Source organism: Dryobates pubescens, chromosome 11 (assembly GCF_014839835.1).
Source record: "Dryobates pubescens isolate bDryPub1 chromosome 11, bDryPub1.pri, whole genome shotgun sequence".
Lineage (NCBI taxonomy): Eukaryota > Metazoa > Chordata > Aves > Piciformes > Picidae > Dryobates > Dryobates pubescens.
The window spans coordinates 12,621,872-12,644,020 of NC_071622.1; the positions used below are offsets into that span (position 1 = coordinate 12,621,872).

At 48.5% G+C, this 22,149-nt stretch overlaps 1 protein-coding gene across 1 annotated transcript in view; it reads left to right on the forward strand.

Moving 5' to 3' along the window:
* Positions 1-19,475, forward strand: part of TNR (tenascin R) — an 89,372-nt gene extending 69,897 nt beyond the window's left edge. Inside the window, exons 13-22 of the mRNA XM_054165728.1 lie at positions 335-478; positions 1,119-1,238; positions 1,764-1,907; positions 2,503-2,633; positions 4,923-5,055; positions 9,968-10,119; positions 11,445-11,541; positions 12,473-12,634; positions 14,493-14,656; positions 15,485-19,475. Of these exons, the coding sequence (XP_054021703.1) occupies positions 335-478; positions 1,119-1,238; positions 1,764-1,907; positions 2,503-2,633; positions 4,923-5,055; positions 9,968-10,119; positions 11,445-11,541; positions 12,473-12,634; positions 14,493-14,656; positions 15,485-15,604 (1,367 nt within the window). The 3' untranslated portion in view covers positions 15,605-19,475. The remainder of the gene's footprint in view (positions 1-334; positions 479-1,118; positions 1,239-1,763; positions 1,908-2,502; positions 2,634-4,922; positions 5,056-9,967; positions 10,120-11,444; positions 11,542-12,472; positions 12,635-14,492; positions 14,657-15,484) is intronic.
* The last annotated feature ends 2,674 nt before the right edge of the window (positions 19,476-22,149 follow it).

Sequence of the window (22,149 nt, forward strand, 5' to 3'; positions counted from 1 at the left end):
GCACTACCACAGCCAAGGGCACAGGGAGCGACCTCCTGCAGTGTTCCCTCCCCAGAGATGGTTAATTCAGGACCCAACCCTGAAATCCCATCTCCTTTCACCTGCTTCCTGTGGCTCACATCCCTTGGCCCCAGTTTTGCCTACAATGCTGTAAAGGTCGAGCCAGCAGAGAGATGAGCACACAGGTGTGCTCCTGCAAGGAAAAAAAAACACAGTTACCCCTAGTATCAGCGTTGCAGAGGGCTTGTGACATTGTCCTCACCTCCCAGGCACTGACAGTACCCCAGGGGCAGGGCCAGCCATGATGCCAAAGCCCTTGGCTCTGTCCCTACAGGGAGGATAGACAGCACTGCCATCGCCAGCGATGTCACCGAGTACCCCCTCCTCCACCTGGAGCCTGCCACCAAGTATGAGATTGCAATGAAGAGCGTGCGGGGCCGGGAAGAGAGTGAGGTGACCTCCATCACCGTGCACACAGGTGAGAAGGACCTTCTGGTGGGCAGGCAGCAATCAAACCATGCCAGGTCCAGCCCTAGGCAGGGCTGGCAGCCCCTGCATGCGCTAGAAATAAGGCAGCTGAGAGCAAGCTGCACCTCGCGTCAGCCTGATGCAAGCTTGAGATAAGCAAGGCTCACAAGGGCCCAGTGTAGGCTCTTGAAGTATGGTTAAGCAAAGCTTGTCCTGAATATGCATGGGTAGTTATAGGGAGGAGTGATAAATCTGTGTGTTGGCATGGGGAAGCCAGAGATATGATGTTGGGCAACCATGACAACCTTTCCTAAAGGGAGTACAGACTTCCAGAAATAATCCCTGGGGAAGCCCTGACACAAACAGCATCTGCTGCAAGAATAAAACCCTCTGCTATCCCCAGACTCCTCAAAAACTACCAAAAATCCCTAACACCCCAGGCTGTGCATCAGGAAAACAGTGGAAGAGCAGCCCAGGTAATAGAGCAGCACCAGCTCTGATCCCCATGCTCTCCAGCTAGAGCAGCAGTAACTCTTCCGTAGGCACAAGTCCCTGGGCAGCAAGGCAGGATCATGGCCGTAAGAAGACCTTCTCAGTTCATAGTCCAGTCTCTTAATGCCTCTGACTCTCTGAATCTCTCCCCCATGCAGCCATGGATGCCCCCCTGGGGGTCACAGCCACCAATATCACCCCCACAGAGGTACTGCTGCAGTGGAACCCACCACTGTCAGACGTGGAGAGCTATGTCCTTGTCCTCACCCGCCGTGCAGGTATACTGGAGTTCCATTTCAGCTCACCTCCACCTCTCCCCATCCCAAAGTTCAAGGCTCAGTGGGTGCCTTCCACAGAGGGAATAAGGAAGTTTTGGAGGAGGGCAGCAGCTGGCAGGTAGCAGGGATGTAACCTCTCCCTAAATGCCAGCTTCTTCAGTGCAGGGCCCGTGGCACATGCTTCCATCAAGCCTTGGACCATGGCAGTCCACACAAGAGGGGACTAGGGTCCTCCTGATTTGCTAACGGGCCCACCAGCAGCAGCCCAGTACCCATCTCACAGAAACTTGGTGTGTGGCAAACTCAGTGAAACCCACTACTGAAGGGAAACCATGTATTAGGCAACTAGAGGGACTGTGGGAAAAACAAGACCACCCTGGAGAACAAGCACCACCATTACAGCTCAGCTGCTGCACAGTAGCTCATGGTGCTTCAGCAGTATAAGTGCTTTTGTTCATGAGATCCTATCCCCAGACAGATTTTGGAAAACCACCTTGCACCTCTACCCTAACTCAGCTCTTACAGTTGCAGGAGAAACCATTCTTGTGGATGGAGTCAGCCAGGAGTACCAGCTGACCAACCTCCTGCCCAGCACCATGTACACAGTCTCCATGTATGCCACCAATGGGCCTCTCACCAGCCAGACCATCAGCACCAACTTCACAACTCGTATGTACAATCATCCCCCCACTGCCTGTAATGTGCCCTTAGCCATTCAGCCAACCCAGAAGCAACCAGCAAAGCTGAGCCAAAGATCTTCTCACATTTCTATGGGTGTAGAAGTAGCCATCTGCCAAAGGCCTGCCAAATGCTAGTATTGAGCACAACACAAGGACCAAATTTTAACCACAACAAGCACCAACCACCATTTGCACTCTTTCAACATTCCCTTCCTTTGATTGCCTCTGGGTGTGGTTTCCCAGGAAGACCCTTGAACAGGACTTTTTCTTGCCAAGGCCATAGTCTAGAAGAGCTCTACAAACCATTTTGCTTACAAGAACCTTGACAGGCCCCACAGCACATGAATTTCAGAGCTGTTAACCCCTCATAGATCATCAGGTAGAGGAGGACCTTTAGAGGATTTGCTGAACTCTGTTCAAGGATGAGGACAGGTGATGAGATCTGGAAATTGAGGGTGAGGATGGACTTTGGGCTGTAGCTGGGGGTTGCAAGGTTGAACCAGTGCGCACTGACTTGGGAAGAGAGGCTGGGGTGGTTGTTCATGAGAATCTGCACTTCCCTGGGCCCTTGTCCACCCTTGCAGTTTTGGATCCTCCCACAAATCTGACTGCCAGTGAAGTCACTCGACGGAGTGCCCTGCTTTCCTGGGTGCCTCCCCTGGGAGAGATGGAGAACTACATCATGACCTACAGAACCAGCGATGGCAGCTGGAAGGTGAGTGAGTCCTCACAAAGACACAGGCTCATTAAGTCAGGAAATAAGATGAGAAACAAGCAAGAGAAGACTAACCAAATAAAGTAATTATACTAACTAGGTCAAAGAGAGACCAGAAGGGAAGAGACTGCTTTCTGTATGTGGACGAGTTCACCATGAGCCAGCAATGTGCCCTTGTGGCCAAGAAGGCTAGTGGTAACCTGGGATGTATTAAGAAGAGTGTGGCCAGCAGGCTGAGGGAGGTTCATCTCTTCATCTGCTCTGTCCTAGTGAGGTCACATCTGGAGTACTGTATCCAGGTCTGGGTTCCTCAGTTCAAGAGAGACAGGTAACTACTGGAGAGAGTCCAGCAAAGGCTACAAAGAGAGGAGTGGAGCATCTTTGTGAGGAGGAAAAGTTGAGAGACCTAGGACTGCTTAGCCTGGAGAAGAGCAGACCGAGATGGGATCTAATCAATGCTCATTAGTATCTAAAGGGTGGGGGGCCCAGACTCTTTTCAGTGGTGCTCAGTGACAGGACAAGGGCAACCAGGCACAAACTGGAACCCAGGAAGTTTCATCTGACCATAAGGAGAAACTTCTTTGCTGTGAGGGTGCTGGAGCGCTAGAGCAGGCTGCCCAGAGAAGGTTGTAGAGTCTCCTCCTCTGGAGAGATTCCAAACCCACCTGGACATTGTGATCCTGGGCAGCCTGCTCTGGATGACTCTGAAGGTGGGTTGGAATAGATGTCCATAGAAGTCCCTTCCAACTCTCATCATTTGATGACAAGCAATACTTTACATCAACAACTGGGAAAAGCAGGAACAGAATGCCTAGGGCAAAGTCTTTATGCACAACTGCAGGTGTGGGAGTATCTGTAAAGCTTGGATGAATGGGGGAAAGTCACAAGCAAGCTGAGGCAGGAGAAAATTATCCCATGAACAGAGATGCTAGAAACACCATGTGCCCCTCTTGCAAAAAGGAATATAGCCACAGACAGCTAATTAATTCCACAATATATTTGATTGTTTAATGAGCGGGTCCTTATCTGCCTGTCTGGAAGAGCTGCTATCAGCAGTACAGCACCACCAATAGTCTCCTTTCCTTTGCTGGTGCGACTGGCTCATGGTGGCCAGAAGATAACAGCATTGCAGAAGGTTCAATATGATGCTGTGTAGCACTGGCTGATGATCACAGAAATTAACACAACAGTCAAAACTGGCTAGTAACCAGGTCTGGCCAGCAGCTGCTCCTTGTCATGTTTGAGGAATCAGGCATGCCCCATACTCAGAGCATGCAGAACACAGAATCATAGAATGGTTTGGGTTAGAAAAGATCTCAAAGATCATCTAGTTCCAATCCCCCCTCCCATGGGCACAGACACCTCCCATCAGACCAGATTGCTCAAGGCCTCATGCAGCATAGCCTTGAGCACTTCCAGTGAGGGGGCATCCACCACTTCCCTAGGCAACCTGTTCCAGTGTCTCCTCACCCTCACTGTAAAGAATTTCTTTCTAATACCCAGTCTAAATCTGCCCTCTTTGAGCTTCAATCCATTCCCTCTCATCCTATTGCAACAAGCCCTTGTAAAAAGTCCCTCCCCAGCCTTCTTGTAGCCCCCTTCAGGCACTGGAAGGCTGCTATAAGGTCTCCCAGAGCCTTCTCTTCTCCAAGCTGTACAGCCTCAACTCTCTCAGCCTGTCCCCACAGGAGAGGTGCTCCAGCCCTCTCACCATCTTCACAGCCCCTGCTCTAGACCTTCTCCAACAGATCCATGTCCTTCTTGTGTTGGGGGCCCCAGAACTGGACGCAGTACTCCACATGGGGACTCACCAGAGCAGAGCAGAGAGGCAGAATCACCTGCCTTGTGCTGCTGGTCACTCTTCTTTTGATGCAGCCCAGGACTCAGTTGGACTTCTGGGCTGCAAGTGACCATTGCCAGCTCATGGTTTTTGTCAACCAAAACCCCCAAGTCTTTCTCCTTGAGACTGCTCTCAAGCCATTCTGTGCCCAAATTCCTGATCCCAAACAGATGACACAGATCACGAACACTTAAATACCCCATGTCCAAACCAGCCCACTTTCTCCCATCCAAACCATCCCAAAAGTTTGAATATTGTCCCAAAAGTTTGAATATTGTCACATTGTCTTAGTCCAGGGATGTAAGCAGCCATGCAATGCTCCTCAGCTAGTTGCCAAGGGCTGTGGTAGCTTGTTGCTTCCCTTCCCTCCTCACTTAATCTTTAGGCTCCCCACCACTTTTCTCATCTGTTGCTCTTGCTGTCTGCCTCCTTCTGGGACCCATGTACAGGAGCTGATAGTGGATGCTGAGGACACTTGGATCCGGCTGGAGGGGCTTTCTGAGACTACAGAGTACACTGTGCGCCTGCAAGCTGCCCAGAACACCATGAGGAGTGGCTTCATCTCCACCACCTTCACCACAGGTGAGGACTCATGCAGCATCCACTTGGCCAAGCAGGGCTTAGGCCACATACTGTGTGACATGGACTGCATTTCAGGTAGACATGGACTGGTTTTATGGGCTTTCCCTCCTTGGGCAGCATTTCCCCATGAGCCACAGAGAGGTACATTCATTGCCATGACCCACAGAGCAGCTTCGCTACAAAGAGTTAATGGCTGAAGGACCTAGAATACAAACACAAGACCAAGCCTAGGACAAGCAATTTGAGCTTCACACCAAGGACCATCTTGCAAGTCCTTTGCCTTGCCCTTGCCCCTCTTCAAATGCAGAAATAGAGGGGGAAGGGAGAAGAAACCCCACACATATCAACAGCTATGCTCTTGGAGGGAGTGGAGAGAGATCTGGCTGGTCTCTCCATGCTGTAGATATGGTCTGATCTCTCACAAATATCACAGAACCATAGAAGAGTTTAGGTTGGAAAGAATCTTTGAAGGTCATCTAGTCTAACCTCTTTGGGGTGAGGAGGGATACCTTCAGACTCAGAGCCCCATACAATCTGACCTTGAATGTTATGAGGGATGGGGCATTCCAGAAAGCATCAAGCAGGTGCATCTCTACCACCATCAGCAGAGTCACATTCAGCAGCACCAGCATGGCCACAGGACTGTGGTCCCAACAGCTTTATCCAAATGCATTATTCTTCTCTCTTCTAGTTCCAGAGAAGTCACAGTACACTAAGGCAACAGGAATGGTTTCCTTTCCAGATCACAGGATGTCAGGGGTTGGAAGGGACCTTTGGAGATCTCCCAGTCCAACCCCCCCTGCCAGGGCACAACCACTGAATCTAGCACAGGTCACACAGAACACATCCAGATGGGTTTTGGAAGTCTCCAGAGAAGGAGACTCCACAACCTCCCTGGGCAGCCTGTTCCAGTGCTCTGTGACCCTCACAGTGAAGAAGTTCCTCCTTATGTTGAGGTGGAACCTCCTGTGCTGTAGTTTGTATCCATTACCCCTTGTCCTATCACAGGGTGCAATGGAGAAGAGCCTGTCCCCTCCCTCTTGATACTCAGCACTCAAATATTTATAAACATTTATTAAATCCCCTCTCAGTCTTCTCTTCTCCAGATTAAAAAGCCCCAGGGTTCTCAGTCTCTCCTCATAGGGCACATGTTCCAGTCCCTTAATCATCAAACAGTGGGCATCCACAGCCACTGTAGCCCTCACAGAGTGCTTACACTTGCAAGACTGAAGCTGACATGAAAATACCACCATTCTCCCCATCCTTTGCAACCCTTCACATGAGAAACTGTGCAAAGTGTCTCATTCTTCACCATCTTTGGAAAGCCTTGCCAGGAACTTAGAATCATAGAACCGCTGAGGTTGAATAGAATAGAATAAACCAGGTTGGAAGAGACCTTCAAGATCGTGTCCAATCTATCATCCAACACCACCTAATCAACTAAACCGTGCAAGAAGAGACCTTTGAAGAAGAGAAACCATGAAGAAGAGACCTTGAAGAGACCTTTGAGATTATCACATCCAACCACTTAAGCTCACAATCCTGCCGCTACAACTACTAGGCTACTACCACTAAACCACATCCCTGAGCACCACATCCACACATCCTTTAAATACCTCCAGGGATGGTGACTCCACCACCACCTCCCTGGGCAGCCTGTTCCAATGCCTGAGAACCCTTTCTGTGAAGAAACTCAACCTGAAACTCCCTTGGCACAACTTGAGGCTGTTTGTTCCTGTCATCTGTTGCATGTGAGAAGAGAGAACTTAACCAAGTATATTTTGTCCAGGGCTCAATCCAATTATATTTCTCCTAGCCTTCAAAAGCACAAAGAAACCTGAAGATGATGTTCACCAAAATTCCCTCCATCTGCACTGCCAATTCTATTTGGATAGTTTTCTTTGAATCTCCTGTGAATAAACTTCACCATTGTGGTTACATGCAGAGGTCCCTTCACCTGCTATTAAGAGATAACAGAAGCTATTCACATCAACAAAAATAGAAAAGGCTCTTCTCTAATGCACCTAAAGATCAGGCTTTCCTGAGAGTCTTGCCTCTTATGTGGGGACATAAAGTCAGTGCAATTCAGGCAGGTGATGGAAAATTTCGTGTAATCATTGAGGTAAATCAAGAGTATTTGGTTTAGAATACATAGAATAAACCAGGTTGGAAGAGACCTTCAAGATCATCGCGTCCAACCCATCAACCAATCCAACACCACCTAAACAACTAACCCATGGCACCAAGCACCCCATCAAGTCTTCTCCTGAAAACCTCCAGTGATGGCAACTCCACCACCTCCCCAGGCAGCCCATTCCAATGTGCAATCACTCTTTCTGTATAGAACTTTTTCCTAACATCCAGCCTGAACCTCCCCTGGTGCAGCCTGAGACTGTGTCCTCTTGTTCTGGTACTGGCTGCCTGGGAGAAGAGACCAACATCTGTCTGTCTACAACCTCCCTTCAGGTAGTTGTAGAGAGTAATAAGGTCACCCCTGAGTCTCCTCTTCTCCAGGCTAAGGTAGTTGAGGAGTCTACCTGGGCTTGGCTTCTTGACTGGGGTAAAGCAACAGAAACCCACGCACAGCAGGCACCTTTTCCAAGAAGCACCAATTCCAGACCTCAGTAGCATCCAAGACACTGTTGCCAGCTGATGCAGCATCCAAACACAGGTTTAATTTGCTTTTAAGATGAAGATAAGCATCAGCAAGACAACAGTTTCTCCCCACTTACCCCATATATCAATGAGACAGAAGCACCTATCAAGGAGATCCAATCTATGGACGACATCCCTCAGCCAAGAGTCGGAGCCTGGGATTCAATTTGCTCTGGTGGTGCATCAGGACACTTTGCAGATAACAAGGACTTGTCTTTAAGGAGACTTTAAAAAAAAAAAAAAAAGGAAAGGAAAGAAAAAGGAAAAGAAAAGAAAACCTGGCTTAATTTAAATTGTTTTGCTTCCTTCTGCTCACAGTACACATCCTGGGGTTCTTCCATTCCCTCTGACATATTAATAGCTCGGCCTCTTTGTTTCATGTTTGCATAACGTTCTTGGGGAATTGTATACAGCTGGGACAAAAGGAAGAAACAGATACAGTATTTATAATTTATAGTGGTTTGCAATGTCTTTCAAGGTCTCCTTGGCTCTTAAAGAGATGAATATAAATTAAGAAACAAGTAATCTGTGCAGAGCTCAGGGGAGCCCGAAGCGGTTGCCTTTGAAGCAGTTTTCATTGCTGGATGCTCTAAAATGCAAACACTGTCTCACCAGCACTTCCACTACAGACTATGAAGATCCCCTCATTCCTCCCATCTCCAACACTTGGGCAAAGTAACAACCTCCAAGCCGTCAGGTCATGAGGATGGGGGAATACACCCAAGTAGGAAATAATAGACAAGAGTCTGTACCCTTAGTAGAATCACAGAATTGTTTCAGACGGAAGAGACCTCTAAGATCAAGTCCACCCACCAACCCAACACCACCATGGCCATTAAGCCAGGTCTCAAAGTGCTGCATCTACCTGCTTTTTTAGCACCTCCAGAGATGGTGATTCCACCACCTCCCTGGGCAGCCTGTTCCAATGCCTGACCACTCTTTCAGTAAAGTGTGGTTTTTTCCCTAATATCCCCTGGTGCAATTTAAGGACATCTCTTCTTGTCCTGTCACCTATGAAGAGGAGACCCACCACCACCTCACTTCAACCTCCTTTCAGGGAGTGGTAGAGAGCAACGAGCCCTCCTCTCATCCTCCTCTTCTTCAGATTCAACAATCCCTTTTCCTCAGCCACCCTTCACAAGACCTGTTCTCTATATCCTTCACCAGCTTTGCTGCCCTTCTCTGGACACACTCCAGCACCTCAATGCCCTTCTAGTAGTGAGGGACCCAAAACTGAACCCAGTATTCAAGATGCTGCCTCACCAGTGTCAAGTTGATCACTTCCCTGCTCCTGCTGGCCACACTATTCCTGATCCAGGCCAGGATGCTGTTGGCCTTCCTGGCCACTTGGGCATACTGCTGGCTCAGGTTCAAGCAGCTGCCAAACAGAACACCCAGATCCTTCTCTGCCAGGCAGTTTCCAGCTGCTTTGTCCCAAGCCTGGAGCATTACACGGGGTGGTTGTGATCCAGCTGCAGCACCTGTCAGTTGGCCTTATTGAACCTCATACAGTTGACCTTGGCCTATTGATCCAGCCTGTCCAGATCACCTTCACACTTCAATGCAGAACTAAGACACCCTCAAAAGCCACATCCCTATTGCCAGCCCTGTGCACTCTTTTACTCCATCATCCATATGCACCAACAGCACAGAAAAAGGTAGGTTTCCTCCAACAGAGGGTCAGGGACATTTCAAAGACATTTCATTAGAGGATGCCTGAAGCACAGCCACACAGCCAACACTGCCCATCTCTAGCATCTCATATAGCCTAATTCCTGATCAGTTTGCAAGTACCAATCAGCCTGGTGTAAGTCCACCATAATTTCCAAGGGCATGGAACAGGAGAATCCCCTCAGAATCAGTAAAGTCACAAAACTTCCTTGGAGCTGGCAATCCTGAAAGAAGATGTTTCAGTATTTTCACAGCTGTCTAAATATACCAGTGACAGCTTAAACCCTAAGGCTTCAGACATGGTGCAGAAACATGGTCCAAGAAGTGACATCCCTCATCATTCACAGTGATGTTGCCATGCACTTTTACAGCCTAGGCCATATGGGAGATTAACTAATACATGAACACATTTTTTTTCCATTAAATCCTCTGCTGTTGTTGGCAGACGTGAAGTCCTACCACATCGTAGCATAACTCAGGACTGGGAAGCCAAGTTAGATGTTTCCTGGATCATAACCAGTGAGGCTCAAGGCATGCAGAAAGGGTGCCAGTCTGCTCAGATTTTGGGTTTAATTTAATTTTGCAGGTGGTCGTGTCTTTGCTAACCCTCAGGACTGTGCCCAGCACCTGATGAATGGAGACACATTGAGTGGCGTCTACACCATCTCCATCAACGGGGACCTGAGCCAGCGGGTGCAGGTCTACTGTGACATGACCACTGATGGAGGTGGCTGGATTGTGAGTAGCCATGCACTTGCCCTATGTGATTGTCCACATCACAAAGAAACCCAGCTCAGTCCTACCAGTAAAGCCAAGCACCATGCCATGCGGGAACAACAGCAGGCTTCACATCGCACGCTTCATTCCCCACGCCACAGGGAATGGCCCACGCTCCAGTAATAATAGTTACACTTGGAGAAGTGCCCTTTGATTTATTTGACATGCTTCTGGAAAGCAAAATCTGGGACTGAAGCTGATTTATTGTTCTAGAAATGAAATTAATGGCTGACAGCTTTCCTGGGGAATGATTCAGGCTGCCTGCAGTAACAGGATGTCAGGCATCCCCCCCATTGAGCCCGCACAGGAACATTTGAGAGGAAAATGCCTGTTTGGCTTTTGGATTGCACAAACACTGCTTGTCTTGACGTAGATGGATTGACAGCCGGAGTAAATACTGCTCTGGTGCTTTGATTTGGTTTGTGTCAAACACACTTACATGCATTACACAGAACTCCGCTAGATGTAGAAAGAAAGAAAGAAAAGGGGCTTCCTTAAATGCTGGTTTCTAGCATGGATGTTCTTCTAGCCAGGAAATGTCCCTTGACCTCACTCTGCCTCAGAGTATCCTATTGGATAACATAGAGCCAGCCAAAAGTGGAATCTCATGCTAGAAAACCAGACACCACGTGTTGGGTAGAGCAGAAAGCTTGAATGTTGATTCCTTCCTAGGCTAACACTGATTTGCCTTGGATGTAAGAGACCTTTTGGATCACCATGTCCAGCCACAGCTGGCTGTACCAAGCTTGCACAGATCATAGGATCATAGAAACATTTTATTGGAAGAGAACTTTAAAATGATTGAGTCCAACCATTAATCCAGCACTGCAAGGTCACCACTAAACCATGCCCCTCCACACCACATCTACGTAGCATCCCCCTCCAGGGATGGGGACTCCGTCACTGCCCTGGGCAGCCTGTGCCAGTGCTTGCCAACACTTTGGGAGAAGAAACTGTTCCTAATGTCCATCCTAAACCTCTCCAGGTGCAACTTGAAGCTGCTTTCTCTTCTTTTATCACTTGTTCCTTGAAAGAAGAGACCAACCCCTTCCTCACTATAACCTCCTTTCAGGCAGCTGTAGCATCATCCTAACAGTTCTTCCATCTGCACAGGTATTAATTTCATGGCTGCAATTAACACATACTGAATGGACATCACTATTTTCTCCCCTGAAAGGCACAATGGAAGACAAACTCTTGGCTTCATTCTGAGTGCCCCAAAGCCTGGTGAGGTCATCCCTCTTCTCCTTTAGACTGAATTTTCCCCTGGTCCTTCCTCACTGCAGGTCTTCCAGAGGCGGCAGAACGGGCTGACTGATTTCTTCCGGAAATGGGCAGATTACCGAGTTGGCTTTGGAAACTTGGAGGATGAGTTTTGGCTGGGTGAGACCTTAACCACTTGTCTATCATCAGTGCATCAAACCCAAGATTCCCACACACTGAGCTACTCTCTTGTGCCAGCTGTTGGCTCCTTGCCTTTCACCCCACTATACTCTCTCGGCAGTTTTTCTTCTGTTGTTCATTCCCTGTCCTGCACATTAGAGCATGGTGGGGATCTTCCTGGATCAAAGCCCACCGCCCTCTTTTGGCTGGCTACAGGTTGCATTGGTGGCATCATGGACTGCACCTGGCCTAGGCCAAAATTCAGTTGCCCAAAGAAAGGAAAGGGGCGAGTGGGAGACCTGGCAATGCTTTGAAACAGAGTGTGCTCCTCCAAAACCTGAACATGAGCTGAGGCCAGCCCTGCAGCATAAACACTCTCTGGCTTGTACATGAGCTTAACAACAACACAAGAAGCACCAGACCTACACAGCTGAATGTCCCCAGCTTCAGCAGCATGGAAAAAGATTAACCTGGGCCTTGAACCAACCTTTCATAGCCACAGGGAGGTGAATCACAAAATCACAGAATGTTAGGGGTTAGGAGGGAGCTTCAGAGATCATCCCGTCAAGTTCAACCCCTCTGTCAAAGTAGGATCACCTAGGGCAGGTCGCACAGGAACACATCCAGGCAGGTCTTGAAAGTCTCCAGAGAAGAAGACTCCACAGCTTCTCTGGGCAGCCTGCTCCAGTACTCCATCACCTTCACTGTAAAGTATCTCCTCATGTGAAGCTTGAGCAGGAACAGACAGCTCAGACCCCACCAGTGCCAGGAGAGACAAAGACTTTACCAGAAGTGCTGTTGCTCTTTGGTTCCTCTCCTCACACTCATTTCCCACAGCTGTTTTGTTTTCCTAGAGCTTTTTTTGTTGTTTGCTCAGGGAGCAGATCCAGGCACTGGGTCTCACTGGGTGTCTCATTGCTTGTCTCACCAGGCTTGGACAACATCCACAAGATCACATCCCAGGGACGCTACGAGTTGAGAATAGACATGAGGGACGGCCAGGAAGCAGCGTACGCCTACTACGACAAGTTCTCCATCGGCGACTCCCGCAGCCTGTACAAGCTACGAATCGGGGACTACAATGGCACTTCAGGTACAACCTCCTTGACAGTAAGTGGTAGGGAAAACCTGGGGCTGCTGGGGCTGAAACTGTGTCAATATCAATATCAAAGCTTACTTGTCTGGAGCAGCAAGATACAAACCCATAGCCCTTTCTGCCTTCCTGCATGCAAATCATGTCCATCATGTTCACAACCAGCTTTTCAAGGCACTGTATTTAAAGGTCTTTGACATGCTGGAGAACTGCAGATGTTGAGGAATGTTATTTAGAGCTTAATTTTCTGAAGGATAACATCTCTAGAATACAGTCTTCCCTGAGATCTTGCTGAGGGACACAGTTTAGTACTATGCTTGGTAGAGTTAGGTAATGGTTGGAGTTGATGATCTTAAAGGTCTTTCCCAGATACAATAATTCTATGATTCTATGTAAAGCAGGCTGATAAATCCCACTAAGGACACAAAGAATTTTCCATTGGGGATTAGATATTAAATCTCAGATGCATTGCTGTTCAAATAACCAGGTCAATTGTCAGAGGTGCCACCTCACTTGGCAATCACCACAGCTGGCTATCAATGCCATGCTGGAGGGTGTATTTATTGCCCTCCCACAGCAATGGAAAAATCTGAAATCCTCTGCATCATTTCCTCATGCAAAGGTTTTGCAAGGACACTGTCACACCTGCTAGGCTTTGCTCACCAGAAAATGGTGGGCAACAGAAGGAGGATAGCTACAGTTGCAGCCCCTCTAGCTGGAATCATAGAATGTTTTGGGTTGGAAGGGTCCTTTAAAGGTCATCTAGTCCAACTCTCCTGCAGTGAGCAGGGACATCTGCAACTAGAGCAGGTTACTCACAGCCCTGTCCAACCTAGCCTTGAATATTTCCAGGGAGGAGGGAAGCCTCCATGATTCATACAAAACTTTACCACCATGCGCTTAGTGAGGACCCTCACTAGGATTTCCTTATTCAATGTCTGGTAGTTGCCACTGGAAGAGAAGAGACAGGGATCCTGGCTGCATGCAACACAGCACTTGCTCTGAGCTGAAGTCCCAGGGCACGAGGCATCCAACATACTGCCAAAAATGCTGGTACCAGTCCTGCAGATATGATTGCCTCCTTTTCCTCACACAAGCCATCCAACCAAGGACTTCTGCTCTGCCTTGACCAAAGGCAGTCAAGACCCACCAAACGTGGTTCATTGCCAAGTTTTCTAGCAAGCCTCTTGGTGGCTGGACAGCTAGCCTGGGTCCACTTCATACCTTCCTAGGGACCACCAAGGAGCAGATTAGGAATGTCCCTATAAGTACCTCACTCAGTTTTAATAATGACCATATTTCACTTTGGCTCTTCTTTCACCCAAAAGCAGCTCTCTTGTTCCTTAGTAAGGAGGAGAGATGAGGTTGGTGGGTTTGGTGGAATTAGATGTCACATACTTTCTAAAGGTTCTTCCTCTTATCCAAAGGAAGAAAAGGTGTTCAAGAGGTGAATGCTTGGCCTCCTCTGGGGAAGAAAAAAAAATGGAAAAAAAAAAAAGTTCCCTTTAGCTAAGAGGAGGGAAGGAGGCCAAAAACATCTTGGAGTTATGTAGCAGAGCCAGGCTTCAGGAGAACAGAGATGCCCAAATTTAGGATTTAATTCATGGCTGAAACACTAACATTCAGATCCAAAACCATAAAGCATTTTACATGTCAAGCCCAATCAGCCCCTAAGATTTGCTATGGTCTGTACTGATCCTAAACCGACAGCAGAGGATCTCAGGTGAACCAGTTGTGAACAAGCCCGGTGAAGCTGCTGCAGCTGCTGATCCACAGGCTACCGCACACGTCAGACTATCCCCACGTCCTCGTGAAAAGACCACGGCCCCACCACCGCTAACAGCCCCTCTTTCCATAGGGGATTCTCTCACCTACCACCAGGGCCGCCCCTTCTCCACCAAGGACAGGGACAACGACGTCGCTGTGACCAACTGTGCCATGTCCTACAAAGGGGCCTGGTGGTACAAGAACTGCCACCGCACCAACCTCAACGGCAAGTACGGAGAGTCCCGGCACAGTCAGGTAAGGGTAGAGCTGGGCTGAAAGCCTGCAGCACCTCCTCTAGCAGCACAACAGCAAGTCCGGCATAGAACTGGGGCTCAATGGTCAGGGCACCAGGGTAGGGAGAGTCCTGGCACAGTCAGGTAAGGGTAGAGCTGGGCTGAAAGCCTGCAGCACCTCCTCTAGCAGCACAACCAAGCACAACAGCAAGTCCGGGATAGGACTGGGGCTCAATGGTCAGGGCACCAGGGTAGGGAGAGTCCTGGCACAGTCAGGTAAGGGTAGAGCTGGGCTGAAAGCCTGCAGCACCTCCTCTAGCAGCACAACCAAGCACAACAGCAAGTCCGGGATAGGACTGGGGCTCAATGGTCAGGGCACCAGGGTATGGAGAGTCCTGGCACAGTCAGGTAAGGGTAGAGCTGGGCTGAAAGCCTGCAGCACCTCCTCTAGTAGCACAACCAAGCATAACAGCAAGCCTGGGATAGGACTGAGGCTCAATGGTCAGGAGGGCACCAGGGTCAGGAGTGCCACTGGAGTGGGCCAACAAAAGGTAGAACAAAGGGAACTACCTTCAAGTCATCTGGACTGGTGCTTTGTGCCTCACACTGGCTGCCATGGTCACTTACTGTGGTACCTTGTCAAGTTACTTCTGAAAAATAAGCATGTAAAATGTGATCAGGAGCCTCTGAGCAGTGACAAAAACCCATCAAGCCAAAGCAGCAGAAGAATGCCTTGCTTCTGCTGCAGCAAATTCTTCCATCTGGCTTCTCTATAGTGGTCCTTCCTTTTCCACTGTAGTTTCATGTTAGGGCCTCTCCTCACCCTGTGCCTTTCTTTCCCTCCTGCCAGGGGATCAACTGGTACCATTGGAAAGGCCACGAGTTCTCCATCCCCTTTGTGGAAATGAAGATGCGACCTTACAACCACCGTAACATCTCTGGGAGGAAGCGACGGTCCCTACAGCTCTGAGCCAGCTGAATTCCCTCCCACCTCCCACCACCTGACCTTTTCTGTCATTTGTTTGTATTTTATAATATGAAAAGGGGGGGAAAAAAATTACTACTTGTCTGAGATAGCAACCTGCCCCTCATGAGTGCTGGAGGGAACCACGGCACAAGCAAAGCCGTGGGGAATGAAAGATCTCATTGCTTTGCATCTGTCCCACAGCAATACCAAATTTCCAGTCTCCCTACCCCAATACTCTGGCCCCTCAATATGAGAAGAGAGACAGACAGACAGATTTTTGATATTTTTTTAAAGGACTTGGCAATCCCCAGCAAACCCTTTTAGAACCATTTGTCATGGGGCTTGTGGCAGAAACCTTCCCCACAGGGACCTTGGTGTGGCCATTTTCACCTCAGTCACAGACAGAGGCACCTTTTCTCCCTGGCATGGAGGTCCAACTTCATGCCATCCTGTAGACACCAACTCCTCCAGCAGACAGAGGCACATCTCTCCTGCCCAAGGGCACACATCCTGGTCACCCCTCCCTTATGTGCAGGCACTGTACACATGGAGATAAAGTGAGAATGAGCAAACACAAGGCTCACCCCATCCCTGGTATTCACAGATCACACCAGGAGGACTTGGTGAATATCTGCATGTGTAGGCAAACTCTAGAGAACCCACAGCTTACATGTTGGCCCCACCATAGTCAAAGACATCCTTGAGTACGTGGAGTGCAGGAGAACAAGAGCTGCTCCATCAGCCCCAGTCTGCATCATCCACTTCTCTGAGCTGAACTCATCCCACTTCTGGGTTATGCTGAGCTTCATAGAAAAGGGATTCAAATTAGATGAGTTGGGAGAAAAATCATTACTTGTGGTCTTGAAGACTAGGACCTGTTTCCTCTGCTACTTCTATATGCTACCACATTGTCTCTGACAGAGGTCATTGGTCCCAACCAAAGAATCTCAGAGAAAGGCCAGCAACCAGAAGCGGTGTAACATGACAGCCAACACAGCCTGCACAGCCCAGGTGCTCTTCTTCAGGGACTTCCAACGCACACAGGGAAGGATGATGATGCAGCCAAGGGAAGACAAGTGCAATCTGAGAAATGCCTGCTCCCTTTCTCCTCCTAAACCATCCCTCTTCACTGCCATCACAAGAGGGACTCAGATCTCAGTGCCTTGGTATCACCATCTCCCTAATGGGAAATAACTGTTTCCCCTCCTGGAATGAAGGCTTAGTCCATTCAGATTTTGGAGTACTTCAAGACTCTTGGAAGAATAAATGAGTTTACTCTTCCTGATCTTAACTTCTCCCATTTTAAGGATGATGGACCCTTCAGATATCTCTGGATGCTTTCTGCTGTCATTGACACCACATCCACATAGCCCAAATGACCACTGTACTGGAGTCACTATTCTGCCAAGGGTTCTGATCAATGCTGGGCATTATCACTGGCCTGGTCTCAAAGAAGGGACCTGTCTCCAGATCTGAGGACAATGCAGCTCATCACTGGGGTTGCAGCCAAGGGAGCATTACAAATGCTAATCTTTCTGATTTTAACACACTGAAGCTGCTTTGTCTGAAGAAACAGCTTCCAGATGGCAACATAAAGGCATCTTTGCAATAGCTTATAATTCAGGCCCAGTGTCTCTAGCATGGTCATGCTTCTGGATGTTCTGATGTTACTCATCATGGCTGCAGAGATGAAGAAGGGCATTAAGCAGAAGAGCAGCCTCCTTCTCCATTCCACATACTGGTACATGAAATCATAGCCAACCCCAAGGTCAAATTAGATGCAGGGTCCAGCCCTTCAAGTGGTCATTTAACAAGCTGCAGTTCAACCTGGAATAAGGGTGCTGTAGCTCAGCAATATCTCCTATGTGAACAAGGCATCTCTTCTTAATTCCCATCAGCATCAAACCAGTCAAGTCAACCAGTTGAGGAGTAAGTCAGAGAGGATGCAAATGATGTGATCTCCTGCAGGACATGGTCAGTCACAGATGACAGCATGTCATGCCTTCCAAGCAACCTGCCCTGGTTTAGGTCCTAAAAGCCAACAAGAAACAGCTGACAGGACTGATTAAAAGCTAAGAAACCTCCTTGTAGTTCACCAGATTAATATTTTTTCCCAACATCATCAAGAGTTTATATTCAGGAAGTGTCCTAAAGCTCAGTGGTTACAACTAGGAGCAGGGGTTGGCAGTGGATAGCATTCATTGCCTGTCTGGGATGGTGCTGTTTGCTTCTCTACCCAGGTGGAAGGAAGAGACACCAGTAGAATCACGGGAGCTCATCATTCACAATCAGGTGGAAGACAAGAAACCTCTTTTCAAAGGTACCAGTCAAACAGAAAATTAAATGCTGAGCTTTCCCAGGAGGTTCAGAGGAAGATCCTCAAAAAGGGTGACTATATCTAAATAGATCTCCCTGCTTATGACTGTCATCCCTCCTATCAGTCCTGCAACCAGGATGAAAGGGCCCAGTTGACACAACTCTATCATCAGGTCTGAAGGACACCCTTGGAGATAATATCTGACCTTCCAGTGCTTCTATACACCAATGCTGATCCTTGTTCTCAAATATCGTGACAGGGTGTCGCCTTTCCATCACCTTGGTGAAGTGCAGTTGTTAAAATCTTTTAAAGGAAAGGTATCTACATGTGGGGGATTTATTCTTCTAGTGATAATCTAACCCAAGCCTAGGCAAACAACCAGCAATGACAACCCGGTCACATTTGGGCCATTTTCCCTTGTTCACATTGTCCAACTACAGAACACAATTTTCCAGTAGTTTGTTTTTCATCATTGCCTGATGAATTTTTCTGGATAAAGCTCCTGACAGCAGTTTCAAGCAAATCTGTGCTGCATGTTGATGCTACAGAACAGTCAGGTAGTTAAGCTCAGTCTCTCTTTACCTTCCAGCAGAGGTTGGGCAAGTCTTTTTTTTCCTGAATTCATTCTCCAACCAGAGCAAGTTTGTCCCTGTCCCCCATCAGTATAGCATTGAGACTGAACAAAGTCTTGGCAACAGGCCTGAAATTCCCAGAAACCCAGCCTGGATCCTGTGCACTGCTCATCTCAAAAGACCATCACTGGGCTCTGGAGGCTCTTCTGCCATCTGGCTTATGTGGCCCAGACTTTCCCCAGACCCCAAAATGAACTCAAAGCTGTTACCTAAACCACACTATCCACTGTGAGATGCCAGCTCTCATAACATCAAGCAAGTAGAAGCACATCAGGTCCTTCACCCAGAAAAACACTCTGAGTGCCCAGGACACCCACAACCTTTCAAAGCCACCTTTCATGTTCAACCTCAAAATCCTGGAAGAAAACACCGCGGGACTTTCTCATCTCTCACTCAATTTTGATTTCCCTCTGTCTTCACTGCTATCAAACCTCCAAGCCCACCTCTCCACCACACACTGCAGTAAAACATAACCAAAGGGAAAAAACTGCCTGAGAGGAAAAGCTGCTTTTAGAAATGTGATGCTAAAGACAGCATTGAGAAATGAATCATTTGTTGAAGGAAAAGAAAGAGGACAGGCCTTCCCCAAAGGGTTTTTGGCAGAGGATGCTGGAAGAGTGTCAGAACCACACAAAGGCTGGGAAGAAGCCTTTGCTTCTACTCCTTACCTTGATATTACTTTAGCATGGGTATCTCAAAGCATTCCACAAGCCTAATGTCCTCTTGCCCCAACCTCTTACCTCCTTCCCAACACGATGCTTACCCAAAATGAAGCATTGCGGTGTGGAAGGTAAAACTCATACCACCTGTGTCCCCATGCTGGGGTGACCCTGTGCTCAGAGCAGGCTTAAAGTGATCTGCCAAAATACAGCATGAGTCCAAACACCCACCTGGTGCCAGCACATGCCTTTCATCCAGACTCAAAGCTATGTCCTCACCATTGTACCCTGAGGTGACCACACCCCCCTGCCCTATGGCCCCTAGCAATGCCCACAAGTTTTGGCCTTACCAGACGCTGCCAGCAAAGAGCTATTACCCCAACCCCTGCTTAATCCTTGCTTAAACCCACTAATGAAGGGTTCTGTCCTGGGGCCAAGAGAGAAGCCAATATCTGTTTCTGCCAACCAAGCACCCCAAGATGGGTACCAAACCCACCTGAGCCCCTTGGGGACCAGTACCCTCCAGGGTCACCTTTCCCCTTCCATTAAACCTGACAGTGCCCAGATGGTGGTGGCAGCTCCTTCCCCTTTCCAGGGGGGAGGTTTAGGGTAAAGGGGAGGGAAAGGCTCTTCCCTGGGGAGATGCTGATGCCCAGACTCGCCTCAGTACCCCAGCTTACAGCTCTCCAGATGTCAGCGTTTTTTTTCAGAAGAATGGTGACACAAAGACCTAACAAACAAACAAGAACCCCTCTTGGTACAGGTGTTACCCTGGAATTGTGGTTATTCCTTAAAAAGAAAAGAAAAAATTACAACCACAAATAAGAAAAAAGAATGGAGACAACGAAAACCCCTGGACAGCTTCTGGTGAACTCAGCCACAGGTGGATGCAACCATCCAAGAGGGAAGATAAACACCAATAAATGCATAAAATAAAAGAAACAGTATAAATACATAATATATTAAACAAGTCTCCCCTCCCTGTAATGAAAACGTAGCTCAGAGAATGGGATCGACGCTCGTTAACCATTGTTAACTAGTACTTTTTAGTCCTGACCGCTCTTAGGCTATGTATAGCTCCTTTTTTTAATGCATTTTCTATACATTAATAAAAGATACTGAAGGAGTGAGCTGTGTGCCTGTCTGGGAGTGGGGTGGGATGATATCCTGGTTCATCCAAGCCCAGCAGCATCACAGCCCCAACCACTCCCACGCTGTCACCCTCCTGCAAGGCCATGCTCTGCCCCACTGGAGCTCAGATACTTTTGCAGCCAAAGCAGTTGGCCACAGGGACGTAGTTCTTCACTTGGCAGTTTGACAGAATCACAGAATGGGGGGGGCTGGAAGTAACCACTTCTAGGCCAGCCCCACTGCTCACACAGAACTGGTTGTCCAGGATCACAATGTCCTGGTAGGTTTGGAATCTCTCCAGAGGAGGAGGCTCCACAATCTTGCTGGGCATCCTGCTCCAGCACTCTCACAGCAAAGACGCTTATCTGCTTGGTTCCAGTTTCTAGCTGTTGCCCCTTGTCCTGTCGCTGGGCACCACCCACTGAAAAGAGTACCTCATCCTCTTGACCTCCACCCATCAGCACTGAGAAAATCACCTCCCAGTCCTCTCTTCTCCAAGGTAAAAAGCCCCAAGTCTTTCAGCCTTTCCTCCTCAGCAAGGTGCTCCAGTCCCCTCACCCTCTTTGAGATCCCTTCCAACCCAAACCATTCTATGAATCGATAAAAAAGGGGTCAGCGTGGCTGCTCCCCAAACCCCAGTAAGACTGGGAGCTGCACTTTGGCCACAGCCCAGCAGAAGATGTTTTGTTAATAAATTTAGCTGCTCACATGAGCTAGAAAGGCCTTTTCCCTGCCCTGGCAGCCAGAGAAAGCAAAGCCATGGTGCAAATGCTCAGGACCGAAGCAAACCAACTCCAAAGCTTTCAGTTAAAGTCTGATTTAGGGAGTGATCTGTTACCATCAGGGTGGAACCCCCTCTGAAAACCTAATTGCAAGGGTACAAAGGAAACAACAAAACAACAACACTGACTGAGCAAAACATGGCTGGGACAAGTATGAATTTCAGAATATTTTGAAAGTCTCTTATTTCACACACAGACTTTATTTAGACCTCCTTAAGTTTTCATGTTTGGCACGTAGCCAGGCAGGATGAGAAAGCCTGAAAGAAGCTCTTCCACCAGACCACTTCAATATTTTCTAAATTTAATTCTGAGAGACTGAGGAGGGGAATTTGCTTTGCAGCAGCTTCTCAACTTCCCTTTCTCTCTCTGAATTGAGAGAAGAAAAAAGGAAGTTGTGAGCATGGGGATCTCCCACCTTGGCCACAGTCTGTCCCACGGGCAGCAGCCAGCAGCAGGACCTGCCAGAACCCAGTTCTGCTGCTCCCCAGCTTCTCCTGTGTCATTGCACACTCGGTGCTGAAGCCTGGCCCCTGCTGCTTCCTGGGTTATTCTCTGGCATTTTGCATATCTCTCTGCCCCAGAACTGGCAGCATTCCCCTTCCCCAGCACCTCACTGCCCCGCACCGGGCAGGGTGAGGTCACTCCAGCCAGTCGCCAGACAGACGGATGGACAGCAGGGAACGGGACACATTTCTAATCCTTTCCCTTTTCCTTTTTATCCTCCTCTTTTTATTTTTTTTTCATCCTCCTCCTCACTTCCCCCCAGCTCCAAGCAGTGATTTGTGGTGCTGCAGGCTGCAGGTTCCCACTGGCAGAGCAGATAGCCAAGCCTGAAGGTCTCAACTGTCTGAATTAAATGACCTCTTTCATGTCTGAAGGGAGTCAGTGCCATGGAAGACCCTTCAGGCAAGCCCACCAGGTGTCCACCATGTGCAAATGAGACAAGGGATGGATATGGGTATGGAACAAGGAGGAAGGGTTGCCTAAACCAGTGGTTGTCATCACAGCATTTCTGTACCTGGCCAAG